Source organism: Vigna unguiculata, chromosome 5 (genome assembly GCF_037176805.1).
Source record: "Vigna unguiculata cultivar grain cowpea cultivar isolate G323 ecotype 2 chromosome 5, ASM3717680v1, whole genome shotgun sequence".
Classification (NCBI taxonomy): Eukaryota; Viridiplantae; Streptophyta; class Magnoliopsida; order Fabales; family Fabaceae; genus Vigna; species Vigna unguiculata.
In genome coordinates this window covers 47,917,084-47,935,486 of record NC_140796.1, presented here as the reverse complement: position 1 = coordinate 47,935,486, position 18,403 = coordinate 47,917,084, and the positions used below count along the sequence as shown (strand labels likewise).

Below are 18,403 nucleotides of genomic sequence, written 5' to 3'. Positions count from 1 at the left end.
TATCTTGTTTTAAATAGAGTTTCTCATATTTTTTATATTAGAAAACATTTATAAGGACTTCATACCAGTCCAACAAGATTATAAAAGTTGTTTTTCTAGTCCAGTGGAATTATCATTATGAGCGTGGTGTTTTTAAGAGGATCGCTTCTATTTATATACCGGAAATTGGACTTATTTTTAATTGATATGAGACTTCCAACATATTTTCTTACGCTGAGGTATATTCATCTCGTGCGTGGGATAAAAGTAGACAAAAATATAATTTTTATGATCTAATCCATCTTTTTTATGATCCAATCTATTTAATATCCATTCTATTAAAAATCCAATCCATTTAAAATCCATTTTATTGGATCTGGATATCAATCTAATCTACATTTTATATATTTTATGGATTGGATATCCATTCTCGAAATCTAGATTTTCAAAAGGGATAATCAAAAATATCCAATCCAAATTTTTATTTTATATTTTTTATTAGGTTAGGCTAAAGGTTGAGACAAACTAGCCCAAATTTAGTTGTATTTGATTGAGTTGGCGTGACCATGTACAAAATTTGGCCGAATTAGGCCAAATTATGTCAAGTCGATCCCGATCGAGATTTGACCAAGTTGCTCATGGACAAAATTTGGAAGTATTCAGCCAAATCTGTCAAATTCTTTGGTGTCAGCCCTATGGACACAAATTTGGATCCACATCCATTATTTGGATCCAAAATGGATGTGGATTAGATTTTCGATAGAACTGACACCATAGAATTTGGCAGATTTTTTGTCGACGCCAATGAGACCAAATTTCAGCATGGGATGAACTTGGATGACTTTCGAACGAATTTCGGTCGGGGACGACGTGACCAAATTTGGGTTAAGGTCGACTCGACAAAATTTCAGTCGAGATCGACTTGATTGAATTCGACTGAATTTTGGCCAGGGCCGATTTTGCCTAATACGACCAAATTTTGGCCAGAGCCGACTTGGTCAAATATGACCACATTTGGGTCAGGTCCTGATCAGTCAAATTTCAGTCAGAGTTGACTCCACTAAATTCGTCGACCGAGACCGACTTGACTGAACATGACCAATTTTTTATCACAGCCGACTAAGTTGAATATAGTCAAATTTCGTTTAGGACTTACTCGATCGAATATGGCTAAATTTGGACTAGTGCCGACTCGACCAAATTTTGGTCATGACAAACTCGATTAAATTTGGCCAAATTTAGGTCAGGACCGACTCGCCTAAATATGACCAAATTTTGGTCGCGATCGACTCTGCCAAATACGACCAAATTCAGGCCATGACCAACTCGGTCAAATTTTGGTCGAGGCCAACACGACCAAATTTTGATCGGAGCTGACTCGACTGAATTCGGCCGAATTTCGGTTGTGGCCGACTCAGTTGAATACGGCCAAATTTTGATTGTGACCGACTCATTTGAATACGGCCAAATTTCACCGTAGGTCGTCTCAGCCAAATACGACCAAATTTGGGTCAGGGCAGACTCGGCCAAATCTCAATCGGGGCCAACTCGATTGAATTCGACCAAATTTTGATTGGAGCCAACTAGGCTAAATACAGCCAAATTTTGGTCGCGGTTGTCTCGGCCGAATACGGTCAAATTTTGTCTAGGTCGACTCAGGCCAATGCAGTCAAATTTGGGTCGGGGTGAACTCAACCGAATACTTCCAAACGTTGTCCAGGACCAGTTGGGCCAAATTTCGATCGAGACCAACTTGATAGAATTCGGCCAAATTTTGTATAGGGTCACGCCAACTCAATCAAATACGACTAAAATTGTACTAGTCGGTCTCAACTTTTAGCCTAACCTAACCTAAAATATAAACTGAAAATTTGGATTGGATATCTTGGATTATCCATTTTGAAAATTTAGATTTAGAGAATGAATATCCAATTCATAAAATATATGTCAGATTGATATCCATATCCAATAAAATGGATTTTAAATGGATTGAATTTTTAATAAAATAGATATTAAATGGATTAGATCATAGAAAAAATAGATTGAATTATAAAAAATGGATTTGTTGCTCATCCTTGATTAGAATTTTGTGACACATCTCTTTGCATATTGAATGTCAGAACAAAAAACCAATAAAAAAATATTGTCTGCCAACATCTAAACAATTTTTTAAAATCATCCATGTAATGATAGCATACATCTGCAAAAGCTTCAAATTATTGTTGTTGCATAAGGTTCGTTTTCCTATTTCCGGTAAAATAATATTTTTTCTCTTCTTTCGATCAATAAGAAATTTGAAGAAGGATAAACAGCAAATAAAAACCTCAGCTATACTGCAACCAGTAAACCAAAGCACCATTATTTTATGAAAGAATCAAGTATTTTAGTGCAATAATGTGAGACGTGCGACGTATGACGTGAGACGTGGAAGGTGAGACGTAGGACGTGGAACGTGCGACATGAGACGAGAGACGTGAGATGTGAGAGGACATGCGACATGAAACGTAAGACGTGAAACGTGAAACGTGAAACAAGAGACGTGATACGAGAGACGTGAGACGCGAGACGTGAGACGTGAGACGTGAGACATGAGACGTGAGACATGAGACATGGAACGTGAGACGTTAGACTTGGAACGTGGGACGTGAAACGTGAGACGTGGGATGTGGGAAGTGGGACGTGAAACGTGAGAGACGTGTGACATGCGACGTGCGACGTGAGACGTGAGACGTGGGATGTGAGACGAGAGACGTGAGACATGAGACATGAGACGTGGAACGTGAGACGTGGAACGTGAGACGTGAAACGTGAGACGTGAGACGTGGGACATGAGACATGGGACGTGGGACATTAGACGTGAGAGACGTGCGATAGGCGACGTGAGACGTGCGATATGAGACGTGGGTCAAAGAACGTGCGACGTGAGACGTGAAAAGAGAACCGTGAGACGTGAGACCATAGACATGAGACATGAGATATGGAACGTGAGACGTGGGACGTGAGTCGTGGGACATGGGACGTGGGACGTGGGACGTGGAAAGTTGAAAGTGAGACGTGAGACGTGGGATGTGGGGCGTGGAAAGTGAGACTTGAGACGTGGGATGTGAAACGTGAGACGTGAGAAGTGGAACGTGAAATGTGAGACGTGAGAGATGAGAGTCGTGAGACATGGGATGTGAGAGACGTGGAACGTGAGATGTGAGACGTGAGACGAGAGATGTGAGAAGTGAAAGACATGCGACGTGTAATGTGAGACGTGAGACGTGGGACGTGAGACATGGTACGTGAGACGTGAGACATGGAACGTTGAACGTGGGATGTGAGACATGAAATGTGAAACGTGAGACATGAGACGTGAAACGTGTTACGTGAAACGTGAGACGTGGGACGTGAGACGTTAGACGCGATACGTGAGACGTGGGAGACGTGGGAAGTGAGACTTGAGACGTGGGATGTGAGAGACGTGGGATGTGGGATGTGAGACGTGAGACGTGATACATGAGAAGTGGAACGTGAAACGTAAGAGGTGATATGTCGGACGTGGGAAGTGAGACTTGAGACGTGAGACATGGAATGTGAGAGACGTGGGATGTGGGATGTGGAATGTGGGACGTGAGACGTGATACATGAAAAGTGGAACGTGGAACATAAGACGTGAGAGACGAGAGACGTGGGTCGTGAGACGTGAGAGACGTGGGACGTGAGACGGGGACGTGAGACGTGAGAGACGTGGAACGTGAGACGTGAGACGAGAGACGTGAAACGTGAGAAGTCAAAGACATGCGACGTGCAATGTGATACGTGAGACGTGGTATGTGAAACGTGGGACGTGGGATGTTGGACGTGAGACGTGAGACATGGGACGTGGGACATAAAATGTGGAATGTGAGACGTGGAATGTGAGACATGAGACGTGGGACATTAGACGTGAGACATGAGATGTGACTGTGGGATGTGGGACGTGAGACGTGAGATGTGAGACGACGTGGGACGTGAGATGTGAGACATGAGACGAGGGACGTGCGACGTGAGACGTGAAACGAAAGGCGTGAGATGAGAGACGTGAGACGTGGAACGTGAGACGTGAGACGTGAGACGTGGGATGTGAGAGACGAGGGACGTGGGACGTGAGACGTGAGACCTGAGACGTGCGACGTGAGACATCCATAAACACTAAACCTGTAAATTTATATTCATAAACTTTAAAGCTTACAATTTAATTAAAAGTTTTAGAAGTTTAATAAAAGAATTGTTAATGTATCCATACATTTGTACTAACAAATTTAAATTATACTTTTGTAAATAAATGTATTAATAAAAAGAGATTAAATACATTCAAAATTGAAAGAATAAAAAAATGAGGGTAAAAGTAATAATTAATGTTTATTTAACACATAAAAATAAAAATTATGAGTATAACAACAATAATTTATATTTATTAAACTCTTAAATGAGTGGAAGGAAGCAGAGGATGATCTAAAAAGTTAAACTAAGAATGGGAAAAAAATCTAATTTTCATGATCCAATCCATTTTTGCTATGATCCAATCCATTTAATATTCATTTTATTAAAAATTCAATCCATTTTATTGAATTTGGATATCAATATGATCTACATTTTATGAATTGTATATCCATACTCTAAATCTAGATTTCAAAATGGATAATCCAAAATATCCAATCCAAATTTTTAGTTTATATTTTTGGTTAGGTTACGCTAAAGGTTGAGACGGACTAGCCCAAATTTAGTCGTATTTGATTTAGTTGGCGTGACCCTATACAAAATTTGGCTAAATTAGGCCAAATTCTATCAAGTCGGTCCCGATCGAAATTTGGCCCAGCTAGTCTTGGACAGAATTTGGAAGTATTCGGTTGAGTTCACCCCGACCCAAATTTGACTGCATTGGTCTGAGTCGACCTAGACAAAATTTGACCGTATTCGGCCGAGACAACCGCAACCAAAATTTGGCTGTATTTAGCCTAGTTGGCTCTAGTCAAAATTCGGTCGAATTCAATCGAGTTGGCCCGAATTGAGATTTAGGTGAGTCGGCTGAGACGGCCTAGGATGAAATTGACCGTATTCAAATGAGTCGGTCACGATCGAAATTTGGCCGTATTCAACTGAGTCGGCCACAACCGAAATTCGGCCAAATTCAGTCGAGTCGGCTCCGGTCAAAATTCAGTCGAGTCAACTTCGATCAAAATTTGACCGAGTTGGTACTAGTCTGAATTTGGTCGTATTCGACAGAGTCGATCAAGACCGAAATTTGGTCATATTTAGGTGAGTCAGTCCTGACCTAAATTTGGCCAAATTCAGTCGAGTTGGTCATGACCAAAATTTGGTTGAGTCGACACTAGCCCAAATTTAGCCGTATTCAGTCGAGTAAGTCCTGAACGAAATTTGACTCTATTCAACTTAGTCGGCTGTGATCGAAAATTGGTCATGTTCAGTCAAGTCGGTCTCGGTCGACAAATTTAGTAGAGTCAACTCTGACCGAAATTTGACTGATTAGGCCCTAGCCCAAATGTGGCCATATTTGGCCAAGTCGGCTCTGGCCAAAATTTGGTCGTATTAGGCAAAATCGACCCTAGCCGAAATTCAATCGAATTCAGTCAAGTCGATCTCGACTGAAATTTTGTCAAGTCGACCTTGGCCCAAATTTGGTCATGTTGTTCCCGACCAAAATTCGTTCAAAAGTCATCCAAGTTCATCCCATGCTGAAATTTGGCCTTGTTGGCTCCGACAAAAAATCTGTCAAAGTCTATGGTGTCAGCCCTATGGACACAAGTTTTAAAAAATTTAATTTGAATTTATTTTATGAAAAATGGATTTTGGATTTTGAACTTGATCCAAATATTTAGATCTGGATTTAAACTTGATCTAAATATTTGAATCTGGATTTAAAAAAAATCCAATCTACTTTTTTTGAAAAAATGGATTTGGATCGAAAATCTAATCCAATTATTTGAATCCAAAATGGACGTGGATTGGATCACTAAAAATTCAATCCATGATCACCACTAGCGTGGGACAAGAAATTAGTGGATGGTCCGTTAGCGGCCCGATATCGGGTGGAACAGAATGTCCAAGAAAGTTCGCTAGAATAGGCTTTAACTTGGTTTTGATACCATGTTAGATATGTATAAGCCATGAGAAGAAGAAGAAAGAATGCGTACAAAAATGTCCAAGAAAAGTTTGGTGAAAAACAACTCAATGAGAACTTGCTTGCTTATTGATTTATTAGAACATTTGTTCAATATATAGAGTGCAATGTCCCATCATAGGGAAAAGTAAAACCAAATAAAATAAAATATTTGATAATAATAAAAAAGAATCAAATATATAAATATATGATATCTCTATCAATTTAAATAAAAGCAGGATATATATATATATATATAATATGTTTATCAAATACCATATTTTGTCATGGTTTATTTAAATTAAATTTTATATCCTTTTTATTAATAAATATCTAGACATCAATCTTTAGTTATTGAAAATATTTAAAGTTGTAATACGTAGTAGGCTAGATTTGGTATTTTGAATTTGAATTTTATTCAAATTATAAAGACTCTTAATCTTATTTGGTTTAATTACTCGTATAGTACCCATTTTGGTAGAGATGTGTCAATCTGGTACCTGATTTTTAAAAGTATCAATTGCATCCCAATTATTGAAAAAATGCTTCAATTAGGTCCCTTTCAGACGGAGTTGACTAACACGTTAAGGACGTGCCACATGTCAGTATGTGGTTTTTTGTTGTTTTTATTTTTAAATTTGTATTTTTATTTTTTGAAAAAAAAAATAAATGTCACGTGTCAGGTTCCTATGTGTAACACGTGACATTGTCAGTGTCACGTGACATTGCAATGCCACATGTCAGTGTCATTATCAGATGTCATTGTGTTTATTTCAATTTAGTCCCCATATATGTCTCAATGATTTAATTTAGTCCCTACTTATGTGTTTTTGATTCAATTTTGACCCAATTTTTTTTAATAATTAAAATCTATTTTTTATAAAATTAGAAGTAATTAAGTATAAAATTTTTACAAAAAATAAGTATTTGATATTTATATTAAAATTTAGTGGTAAAAGTCATTTTATTAAGTCATTTTTAATAAAAAAAATTAGTATAACATTCATACAAATAAAAATTTTGGTTTAAAATTAGTAAGAGAAATTATTGTTCTATTTTGGAAAAAAAAAATAATTAACAAAACATGAGTACTTAATAAAAAAGTAATTAATAAAGTAATATGTTAAAAAGTCATTTTTAATAAAAAAATATTAGTATAACATTTATACAAATAATAAATTTGGTCTGAAATTGAGAGAAACAAAATAAATATTAGTACTTAATTTTTTGTAAAAGTATTTATACTTAATTAGTTTTAATCTTATAAAAAATGAATTACAAAAATATTTTAATTATTAAAAAAAATTGGGACAAAATTGAATCAGATACAAATAAGTATGTACTAAATTAAATTAAAAAGAAATATATGGAGACTAAATCGAAATCAACGACATCTGATAATGACACTGCCACGTGGCATTGCAATGCCACGTGGCACTGACAATGCCACATGTCACACACATGGACATGACAAGTGGCATTTTTAATTTTGTTTTCAAAAATTTAAAAAAAAATTAAAAAAATCACAGACTAACATGTGGACGTCATTAACTGCGTTTGTCAATTCCGTTTGAAAGGGACCTAATTAAAGCACTTTTTCAAAAGTTGAAAATTGGGATGCAATTGACATTTTTCTAAAACCGAGTACCAAATTGATACACATCTACCAAAGTGGGTACCATACGAGTAATTAAACTATTTTATTTATAGGACTTTTGTTAATTTAAAATAAAATATGAAATTTGTATCCAAGCGAAGCGAAGAATCAAGAAAAATTTTTCATAAGTGCATGAATACAAAAACTAATTTGTTTCATTTGATCCGTGATGTATACTAATAACGTGTTAACATGTGGTCATAAAATATATTTTATTATTTTTATAAGTAATTTCTCTTAATACTATTGTATATTTAATTAATCACAAAAATGAGTTGTTTGATAAATTGAAAATATACAAAGTGGTGGTTGAAAATTAATTAAATAAGACTTAAGACTTTTGTTTTTATAGAGATGAAAAAAATATATGTCTTTAGCAATAATCAATTTTTTCTGTGAAATACAGTATACTATTTATGAAGTAACACTTTCGTATGCTTCCCAATATAATAACAAATATAATAGCATAGCAGAAAGAAAAAAAAACAAAAAAAGAGAATTGTTTGATATCGCGCGACTTGTACGCATAAGTTTTGATTTACTGAAATTTGGTGGGGATGAAACTTTATATTCCAATTGTCATTTACTTGATAAAAGTTATTATAAAAATAACGATAAACTTCACGAGTTCCGGAAAAAGTAAAGAGAAACGTATTTGAAATATTTTTAAAGTATAAGATATTTTATAATAAAGAAAAATAAGACCTACAGCTATTAATTGTGTTTTGTTATAAAATAAAAGAGAGAAAGAGAATAAAGAGTAAGAACTGATTTTCTGTGTATTATTATCAACGGGAGAAGTCCCTATTTATAGGTACAAAAGATAATCCAAGAGATACAACTAAATGGTTACAACACTAATGATAACATCAATAACAATCAATCATAAGTAACTGCTAGCAACTCAATGGACATTTATACATTTCATAACATTCCCTCTTAGGTGTGCATTGATCACAGAACGTGCTTCGTTAAAATCTTACTAGGAAAAACCATTTGGGATAAAAACTTAGTTAAGAAAAAAGAGTACATCATTCTTCATTTTTCGATATAATATTATTCATCACATCTTCTATTTCTCCCCCTCATGTAAACTTTCATCTTTAAGATGTTGGAGCCCAAACTTGTGAAGAAATATCTTGTTTGTGATCAATTGTTGTGAGGATCAGATAAATAACCTGCATCTACATAACTCATTTGATTTTGAATCATTTGGATAAAATAAGGCTATACTCAAAGTACCCTTAAGTTGACGAATTATATGTTTTACACTAATTCAATGTTTTTTGTAGGTGAATAATTATATCTTGCTTAACAAATATATAACAAATACTATATCAAATCGAATATAATAAACAAAATACATTAGTACTCTTATAACATTAAAAATATGGTATTTCTTAACTAAGAAGTTCTTCATCATTGTTAGGTTTAAAAGGACATTTATCAATATCTAACAACTTCACAATTGAAGTGTAAAAATGTATAACTTGTCCATATAGAACTTTTTAAGCACCTTCATTATATAAACCTCTTGATGTACAAAAACATTTGTATTTAAATACTCAATTTGTAATCTTAAACAAAACTTTGTACTTCCAAAATCTTTGTGAACTCATTAGAAGTTCCAACGATGTTTATATTATATGCATAAACAACAATTATGACAAATTCATTTTTTGATATTTTCACATAAAAATACAACGATAAGTACCTTTCTTTTAACAAGTACTTATACATCTTGATTGCTTTAATCAATAAAAGGGACTTGTTCAATTTTATTGAATAATCCACTTTAGAATTTGCATTGTTGGGTAAATTAAACCCTTCAGGGATTTTCATATAATTATCATTCTTTATAATATTGTTTTGCGCAAAAATCCATTTGTACTCAATGAGTTTTACACCTTTAGGTGTGCGGACTACAGGTCCAAAAACCTTTTATTTAACAAGCAAATCTACTTTTGCTTCTATTTCATCTTTCCATTTGGCCAATCATTTATTTGTCGACAATCTTGATCTTCATTGTTACTCATAACATTCATTGTTATATTATATGCTAAAACATGTCAAAGTTGACTCTTTGGTTCCATATTATCTTATTTATGACATAATTTATTGAGATCTCATCATTTTCAACAATTTCATGTACATGTGATTCTTCTAGAACCAAGGTTCTTCTAGAACCAAATTATTAATTATGTCAAATGATTTTTTTGTGATTTACACCTCTTCGATTAGGTCATCTTGTCTTTTTAGCTCCTTTTCTCATTCGAGAATTTTTATCTTTGGAACCAATAGGCTTACCACGCTTCAATTGTGTTATGAATAAATATCAATTATATTTGGAGTATTTCGCAGTTGGTATATGTGATTTAATTACCCTATTTGTGTCAGTAAAAAAACATCTGATAATTGATTGACTAATTTGTGAATAAATTATCATTTGAATTTCAAGTTCACATTCTTTTGTATGAAGATCAAGAGAGATAATGATAATTCATTCCAACCAATATGTTTATCCAAATGTTTTCTTTCTCCCTCAATGTTGGAAAAACTTATTCATCAAAAATAACAGTTGATAAATCAAACTGTAAAATATGTCTCATATCCAACATATATTCTCAATCATCTCTAAAAACTCATCATAGTCCCTTTTGGTGGGAAAATTCGATCATATACAAAACTTCTTAAATGAGACAATTAGGTTACTGACCAAAAACCAACTACATAATAGAATAATTATGATAACTTGTTGGCTTGATGCGAATCAATCCTGTAGCATGTAAAATTACATATCTCCAAGTAGTCATTGGAAGATTAGCTCTCATAAGTAATAGTCTTGCAACCAACTTTAGACATTTTATTCATAATTCTACAAGCCCATCTTGAGCATGAACATATGTTCTACTGGATGTTCAACAACAATTCCCATTGACATACAATACTCATGAAAAACATAAGATGTAAATTCACCAGCATTATCAAGACAAATTTTCTTAAATGGATAATCTAGGAAGTGATCTCTTAACTTAACTAATTATGCTAATACTTTGTAAATGCTTGATTGTAAGTTGATAATAAATAAACATGTGACCATTTAGTTGATGCATCAATTAAACCATGAAATGTCTAAATGATCCACATGATGGGTGCATTGGACCACAAAATCACCCTGTATTCATTCCAAAAGATGAGATTGACTCATTTCTAAAGTTTTTTGGTGATGGTCTTATTATCAACTTTCCTTGTAAACATGTATTACATGAGAAATCATTGGATTGAATAAATTTTTGACTCTTAAGTGGGTGTCCACAAGAATTTTCAACTATTTTTCCGCATCATGATAGATCCAGGATGACCCAATTGATCATGCCAAACAAGAAATTCCTTTTTGGTTCGTAAATTTCTGGTTTATAATGATATGCATCTCAATTGTACTAATACATGTGTAGTGCAAGCAATAAGAGAAGATTGATAATTTCTCCAATACACATTTTTTTTTTCAACCTAAGTCCATTGATATAAAGATATTTCATATCTCCTTTATTGTTTGTCTCAATATGATATCTATTTAGACAACTATCTTTAGAATTTAATAAGTTTCTATTAGACTTCTTTGTAGAAGTGTAGTAGCTCTTCTGAAGCCTTTAAAACATTATTTGTGATATAAAAATAATGCTAATATTGACTTCTCAAATAACCACACATGAGAAAAATAAATTAATAATCTTGAGAATTTAATTCTTGCACTATCAACAAAATACAATATATTTAGTCTATCCAATATTACTCCATATCAAAATGATCATATATATAAATTAAATTTTAAATTTTAATGAACTTAATAACCTCAATTTGTTGCAGGTACCATCTAAAATTAATTAACTTCGCAAGTCATATATTATCAAATAATATCAGATAAAACTAAAAGTACAAAATATCATATCCAAAATCTTTGAACCTTTATATATGTATAATATAATAAAATTATAACCACAAATCCATATAAAAACTATTCACATTCTTAAAAAAAAATGTATTTTATTTTAATATATCATTTAATGTAATCTTTAATTTACCCATTATATTTTAATACTAATCAAGTTCAAATTTATTACCTTCCAAAGCCTAAATTTTCTGCACCCAAAAATGCATGATCCTTTTTATTTACTTTTATTTAAAAGTTACTTCATTTCCCCTTGTTACGTCAATTTGCTGTACAAATTCAGTTACATCCTCTAATTCAATTTCAATCAGTTAATGCACCATAAATCTATTTTTTTTTTCATTTAATTTGTACACGTAAAGACACAAATGATGACTTTTTGTATTCAACATTTAAAAATATACAATTAATAAAATTCAATATTTTTATTTCTATCATGGGACATATTTTATATATATATATATATATATATATATATATATATATATATATATATATATATATATATATTTATTAGAAAAAGACTTTTCGATTATCATGCTATTACCTACATAATACCAATTCAAGTTTAATAATGTTACTTGTGTGTCATCCAATATTAGAAAAAATCAATATTATATCTTCACACTTTTATAACAATTAATATATATATATATATATATATATTATTTGTTATTTTTAATCATATTTTCTTGGTTATTAATTTAAAAGTAATTAAAGCTTTTAACAATACTATTGTGAAATATAGAGATCTGATTTTTATTTTTTTTCTTTAACAGATAAATTGACTAAAATTATTTTTTTATCCTTCTAGATACATTTTACTTTATAATAATAGTGGAAATAAAAATGTTGAAGTTGAACCTAGAAGAAGTAAAATGACTAAAGAATTTTGTCCTAAATTTTGTTCCATTTTTATTTGAGGAAATCTTATAGTGAGGTCATGTGGTCTATTGTTTCCTCTTTTTAGAAGAGAAAAAAAACTATTTCAATTAAATTGATTCTCTTAAATAAAATAAAATTTGATTCTTAACTTATCTTTCTTTTCGTTGCAAAAATATTAACTATAAATGACATTTAGAAAACAAATTAAGAATGGAACTATAGATAATTTTAAGGAAAGAGTTGTTATTGTTGACTAGCAAGAAGTAGGTGTAGATTTTTTTTTATATACATATTCACGTATTTCTAAAGTTATTATCAGTAGATTTTAGTTGTTAAATATAAAAAGTAGGTGTAAATTTTTTTTATACATATTCACATATTTCTATAGTTTCCACCATATTATATGTTTTAATTGATTTTGCTTGTACTTTTATTTTAAAAATTTGTTAAATGGATGTTAAACTCAACTTTTTCAACGGTGATTTAGAAGAGAAAATCCATACGAATCAATGTAAATTATTTATATAATTAGTAAAAAGAAGTATACATCCATATTAATAAAGAAATAGTTTTTACCTATGTTTTGATCAATATTGGTCAAAACTAATCTCAAATAACATCAATTGAAAATAAATATTTATTGATGTTAATCGAAATCTATCGTGCTTGACATTAATAGAGATGTTGACAAAATAAACTTCTCATTAACATTGACTGAAAAGTAGCACCAACCTATATTAGAGAAAGAAAAATCTTGATAATGATAATTGGTTATGATGGACTTTAAAATAAAACAAATCTCAAAAGACTTCAATAAAAAATATACTATGACTCTCATGTTTTGATTTTTATTCTTTATTTATTGATTTAACTTAGTGTAAATTATTGATTAATGTATCACTACTTTTTTTTTTAAAGAATCAATAACACACACTAAGTCACGTTAACAAATAAAAAATGAGAATTAAACAATGTACGTCAAAGTATAATTTTTCTAAAAAATGACATTAAGTCGATAGTCATTGATTTTAGTTAACAAAGTCCCAATCATAATCAAGTCGATGTTAACCCAATCAAAATTGAACTATAAAAAAAGAAAAAAAAAAGAGTATGGTAAACTTCAATTATTCATTTTTAGATAAAAGTTCTTTAATCTTAAGTAATTTGATTACTTTTTAAAATTTCAATTTCTCTTAATTAATCAAATTTCATCCAAAAATTATATTTTGTCATTAAACATTTCAGATTTAAAAAAAAAAAATCAATTACCCTTTAAACAATCTACTCTCAAGCACAATATAATCGTATCCTCTTAGAATATTAGAATATGATAGAAAACAATAACGAACTTAGGTGAAATACTACACAGAAAGTCCATGCAATCCAAATAGTCACAAAGAAATTAGTTTATGAAAAATTAGACACAGTGTCAAACTACTAATTATCACACTTGGAGAATGAGAAAAATATCGATAATAAAATGTTATAGGGAAAAAAAATAATAGATATTGATTAGAGATGTGCATGAATTAATGGGTTGAACTATAAGCAGTGCTGTGAAATGTTTTAATGGTGCATGCACTGAGAATTTTGACGAGGACAGGGTTGTTAGTGCACCTAGGAGTTTTGAACTGGCCCAGTGCTGCTCCAATCTCCACGAAATAATCCAAAATCTTCTTGAAAGTTCCTCTCTCTACAATGCAAAGCGTTAAAGGCCCTATTGATCTTGTTTTCCTTGACACCACATAGCCATGGTCGACAAAAGCTGCATCCATTTCCCTGCAACATGCCTCAAGTACCTTATCCTCAGCCTCACCTTTCACCTCCCAGAAAATGACGTAACACCCTGGTTCGTTAGACATATCTGCATAGCTTGTATAATCAACGAGCTCAGCTTTGGCCTTGTTCAGAATCTGTGACCCTTTCTCTACCACTATTTGAAGGTCTCTCTCCGTGTTCTTATCTATATTCACTGTTAGAATTAGTTTTCTTCTGCATATGAAATTCAACTTTGGGGTCCCATTGTGAAAACCTCCCACTTCCACCACATCTCCTAGTCTGCACCTATACAACCCTGAAACTTCAAATATGTTATTCATTCTGTGTATAGACAAAACATATAACAGAAAAAAGAACAATGTTTCATATTTAAGAATATTTTTTATATCCGTACATGTGTCTATATATATTCCAATGTTGTCTGATTAGGTATCTGCTGCTAAGTATCATTTGACTAGGTTACGGGACGAAGCCTTTTATGTTAAAAGATTTCAATTCCTTAAGTTCATACTTTTACCTTAAAAATATAAAGGAAAAAAAAACAAAAAACGTTACTTATTCCTTGAACACCAAAAGGGGTGTGTACCTAACGAGAAATAAGAAGAAAGGAGAGATAAGTGATTAACATAGTGCAAGAAAGAAAGGGAACGTAAATTAATGTTTGTATGCTGAATAATCAAAACTGTTTTTATGTTATGTCAAATCACATTGATTTCTTAACATTTTTGATGCAGCAATCCGTTCATTAGTTGTGTCCAAGCTGTAGTTAGTCGAAGGGGTTGGAGCATCCTTTGGAAAATAGAAATATCGAGAAAGATTAGGTTGGAGTTCGGGTAGAATTTTGAAAATGACCAGTGCTGACAATGTGATGGTAAATCCTTGTCAGAACTCAGAAGAGACTGGAATGACAGGTACATAACATGAAGCAAAAATAACAAAAAGCCAAAGCTCACGACACATGATATGAGATGTGGGCTCACAGCCCCAAATTATGACCAACACCATCCAGAACTCGAGATGTTTCCAAAACCCATTTGCAGAATATTGTGTTTCAATTATGCATCTGTCTGACTTATATCTAACTCAACTTGTGTGACTAGATGATCTAACATATAGACATAAGATTGGGTTCAACCAGATTTTGGGTACATATCATTGTTTGTGCAATTGATGATCATAATTGACACCTTTAGGTAAACCTATTAGGAACTAATGCTCCACACTAGCCATTATTTTATGTCAAGGACAGAGGTTCTAATCAACCATACCTAACCGAATCTAGAACAAGTTCCTGTGCAATGGCTTTAAGGATAGAGAATTACAACCTTTTATTACATTTGTTTATCTCATTTTAATGTGTTTTGTTCATTTTTTTCTAAGTTTAATTCATTAAGCTCTATAGAAAAGCTATGCTTAGAATCAATGATTTATATCTAGCCTATTCAGTGCTTTATTTGTAGAATAGAATGAATGAATAATTACCAGTAAAAGTTGTAAGCACTATTTCGTACTCTTGGCCAACTTTAACCTGGGAAAGAGGGATTGGTTCGTCTTCCACGAAATCATGATCGGCTACAAAGCTGGAATCTTGTTTGTGTTTGTGTCTATAAATTGGTATGAACTCAAAGTAAGAGAACGTGGGTACCACAGCAAAGGTTACTTTCTCTGGAGGCAAACTCGGATCCACGTTAATCCCTATCCAGCTCTCGGTTGAACCATAGTCACCACTTACTAGTGGCACCCCATTTGCATAATGCCTAAGCTTTTTCAAGTAATGTTGCATAGAACCTGTCATTATGGAACAAACGTACTTGGCGTTCGGCCAAAGTTTGGGAACCAAACCAAACCAATCCACCGCTTCTAGCTCCAAGCAAGAGGCTTCTAGTTTTGAGGCCAAAGAGGGGTTTGAAGAGATGATTCCCAAAACAGCATCTCTCATTTTGGGTATCTTGATTCTTGAACTCAAAGTCCCATCTCTAATGTCATTGCAAAGGTCTTTCCAAACCTCTTCGAAGGTGCAAAAAGCTTGCACTATGCCATAGACAAAAGCCGAGGAAATAAACTCTACGTGATCACAGAGGAAGAGGCCAAGAAGGAGGTGACAGTACGTGGATTGTTTGTAGTCCCCTCCTGATATAACTTCGTAGGGACTGCAAATGAATGCCTTTGTTTTCTCTTGTTTGGTTTTGAATTCCTCGCTTGCATAATAATGTGTTGTGGCTGTTCCAACCATTAAACCTCCTTTTGTTTTGAACTGGTTGCTGCTGTATATGAATTCAAGAATCCTGCCACCTTCCCTTGTGGGATAAACCCTATAAACAGCGATGAAAACAAAAACAAAAACAAAAGGCATAAGAACTTGGAAAGGATTAACTATGTATCTCAGAGCTACTAGCTAGGTCATCGTGAAGAAATGAGAAGCACACCTTGATCTAAAGGCTGCTGATAGAGTGAAAGTTTGAAGGGTGGTTTGAGCACTATGGCGGGTAAAGGGTACGAACTTCTGCCTCCCCTCTGTTGTTCCAGAACTGCACAACCTCTACCTTGTAAGATTATATTTTGAAGAGGAAAAAAAAAATTATCACACAGCTGAAGAAGATCTGACATAAAAAGACAGCAAAGAAATACAATAATCTTAATATTTCATGATAAATATGCATGACCAATGACCATTAATTACTTTATTACTACTTGGAGAGTATTAATTAATTGCACCTAGACCTTGTCTTTATTACATAGATATAGATGAATTACTATACAGAGAAGCATACATGGCCAGAATTAATCATTCTGTATCCTGACTCACTCACTCACTCACCCATTCATCTCATCATCATCAGCCGAAAGAGGAAGGAAAGAACAGAAAACTAATAGTACGGCCTTTATCACCGAAAAGGGAAAGGAGGAAAAATATGAAAGAAATCTAAGAAACACTCACATTGACATGTATAAATAGAGAAAGACAACGGTACGTACCTTAAAGAGAGAGTGGTTATAGGTTGTTGTGTGAGTAAAGGAGCAGTGTCTCCATTTGCAATTTTTTGGATAAATGGCTCGAAATCTGCATGCGTTGCAAGGGGAACAAGAGAAGTGAAAAGAGATTCCAACTGAGAAGCATCCATGTCTGAGATACTGTAGCTCCCCAACCATTTCTTGAGATATTCAACCCCACAGTTCTGCTTAAGAATCCTGCACAGTGTCTGAGTCTGAACAGAAGCGGCGTTCTGGGAAACGTGTTGAAACCAGGTAATGATATCATCGAAGTCAGTAATAATGCAGTTGGCATTGCAACTGAGAACTGCAGGTTCCATTGAAGAAGGGTGTCAAAAAGGGGCAGTGACAAGTTTTGATATAAAAATGAATAAATCCAGTGTTGGTGGGTATATGTTTCCACACAAAAAAATGCCAAACTAAGGTATGAGCCCACCATTGAAAAATGAAATATACTTTTTTTTTTTTTTTGTTATGAATGATGGCAATATCCTGGTTTGCATTGAAAGGGTTCAACAAACCTAACGTTGCAGAAGAATGGTACGATGAGTTAGAGACCACAAGAAAATGGGGTTTGTATTATCATTTTTGGTATGGGGACCAAGCTGCGTCACTCATGACAGCCAATAACTTTCCTTCCAAAATTTATTGTGAGCCACCGTTCAAAAATGAGACCTACGTACAGTGTCTTCACCAGATACCAGATATCAGTTCAATATTTGTGTGGTGAATCGTACGGACAACTACTTGATAACAATCATATACTATTATTATTATTATTATTATTATTATTATTATTATTATTATATGATAACAAAAGTCATTATTTATTTTTTAAAAATTTACATTTAATTTTATTTCAGCACGTTATTTTTGAATAATTCCAAGAAAGTTATTATGTAGACTTAGTTGTAAGATGATATTTTAAAACTATTTCTCTTAGAAAAGTTGGTGAGTTGAAGTAAATAGAAAAATAAATTATTTTACTTATTATTAATAACCTTATTTATTACTTTAGTCT

General features: G+C 32.9%; 1 protein-coding gene across 2 annotated transcripts; it reads right to left on the bottom strand.

The window, feature by feature from the left end:
- Positions 1–13,989: 13,989 nt before the first annotated feature.
- LOC114184815 (indole-3-acetic acid-amido synthetase GH3.10-like) lies at positions 13,990–17,774 on the bottom strand. Of its 2 annotated transcripts, none has more exons than XM_028072125.2 (4): positions 17,368–17,774; positions 16,818–16,919; positions 15,874–16,703; positions 13,990–14,686 (listed from the first exon to the last, which is right to left on the bottom strand). In XM_028072125.2, the coding sequence occupies exons 1-4, from the start codon at positions 17,700–17,702 to the stop codon at positions 14,142–14,144; spliced, it is 1,812 nt and encodes a 603-aa protein (XP_027927926.1). In that variant the 5' UTR covers positions 17,703–17,774; the 3' UTR covers positions 13,990–14,141. The 2 variants fall into 2 exon arrangements, with proteins under 2 accessions (XP_027927926.1, XP_027927927.1); XM_028072126.2 differs by having other exon boundaries at positions 16,818–16,930; positions 17,368–17,685.
- Between the last annotated feature and the right edge of the window lie 629 nt (positions 17,775–18,403).

Bases quoted from the DNA above. Each gene is read 5' to 3' on its own strand.
- LOC114184815 (XM_028072125.2), bottom strand. From the start codon at position 17,702: ATGGAACCTGCAGTTCTCAGTTGCAATGCCAACTGCATTATTACTGAC. The intron at 16,920-17,367 runs GTACGTACCGTT...GAGGTTGTGCAG, and splicing joins ATAACCACTCTCTCTTTAAG to TTCTGGAACAACAGAGGGGA. The intron at 16,704-16,817 runs GTGTGCTTCTCA...CGCTGTTTATAG, and splicing joins TCAGCAGCCTTTAGATCAAG to GGTTTATCCCACAAGGGAAG.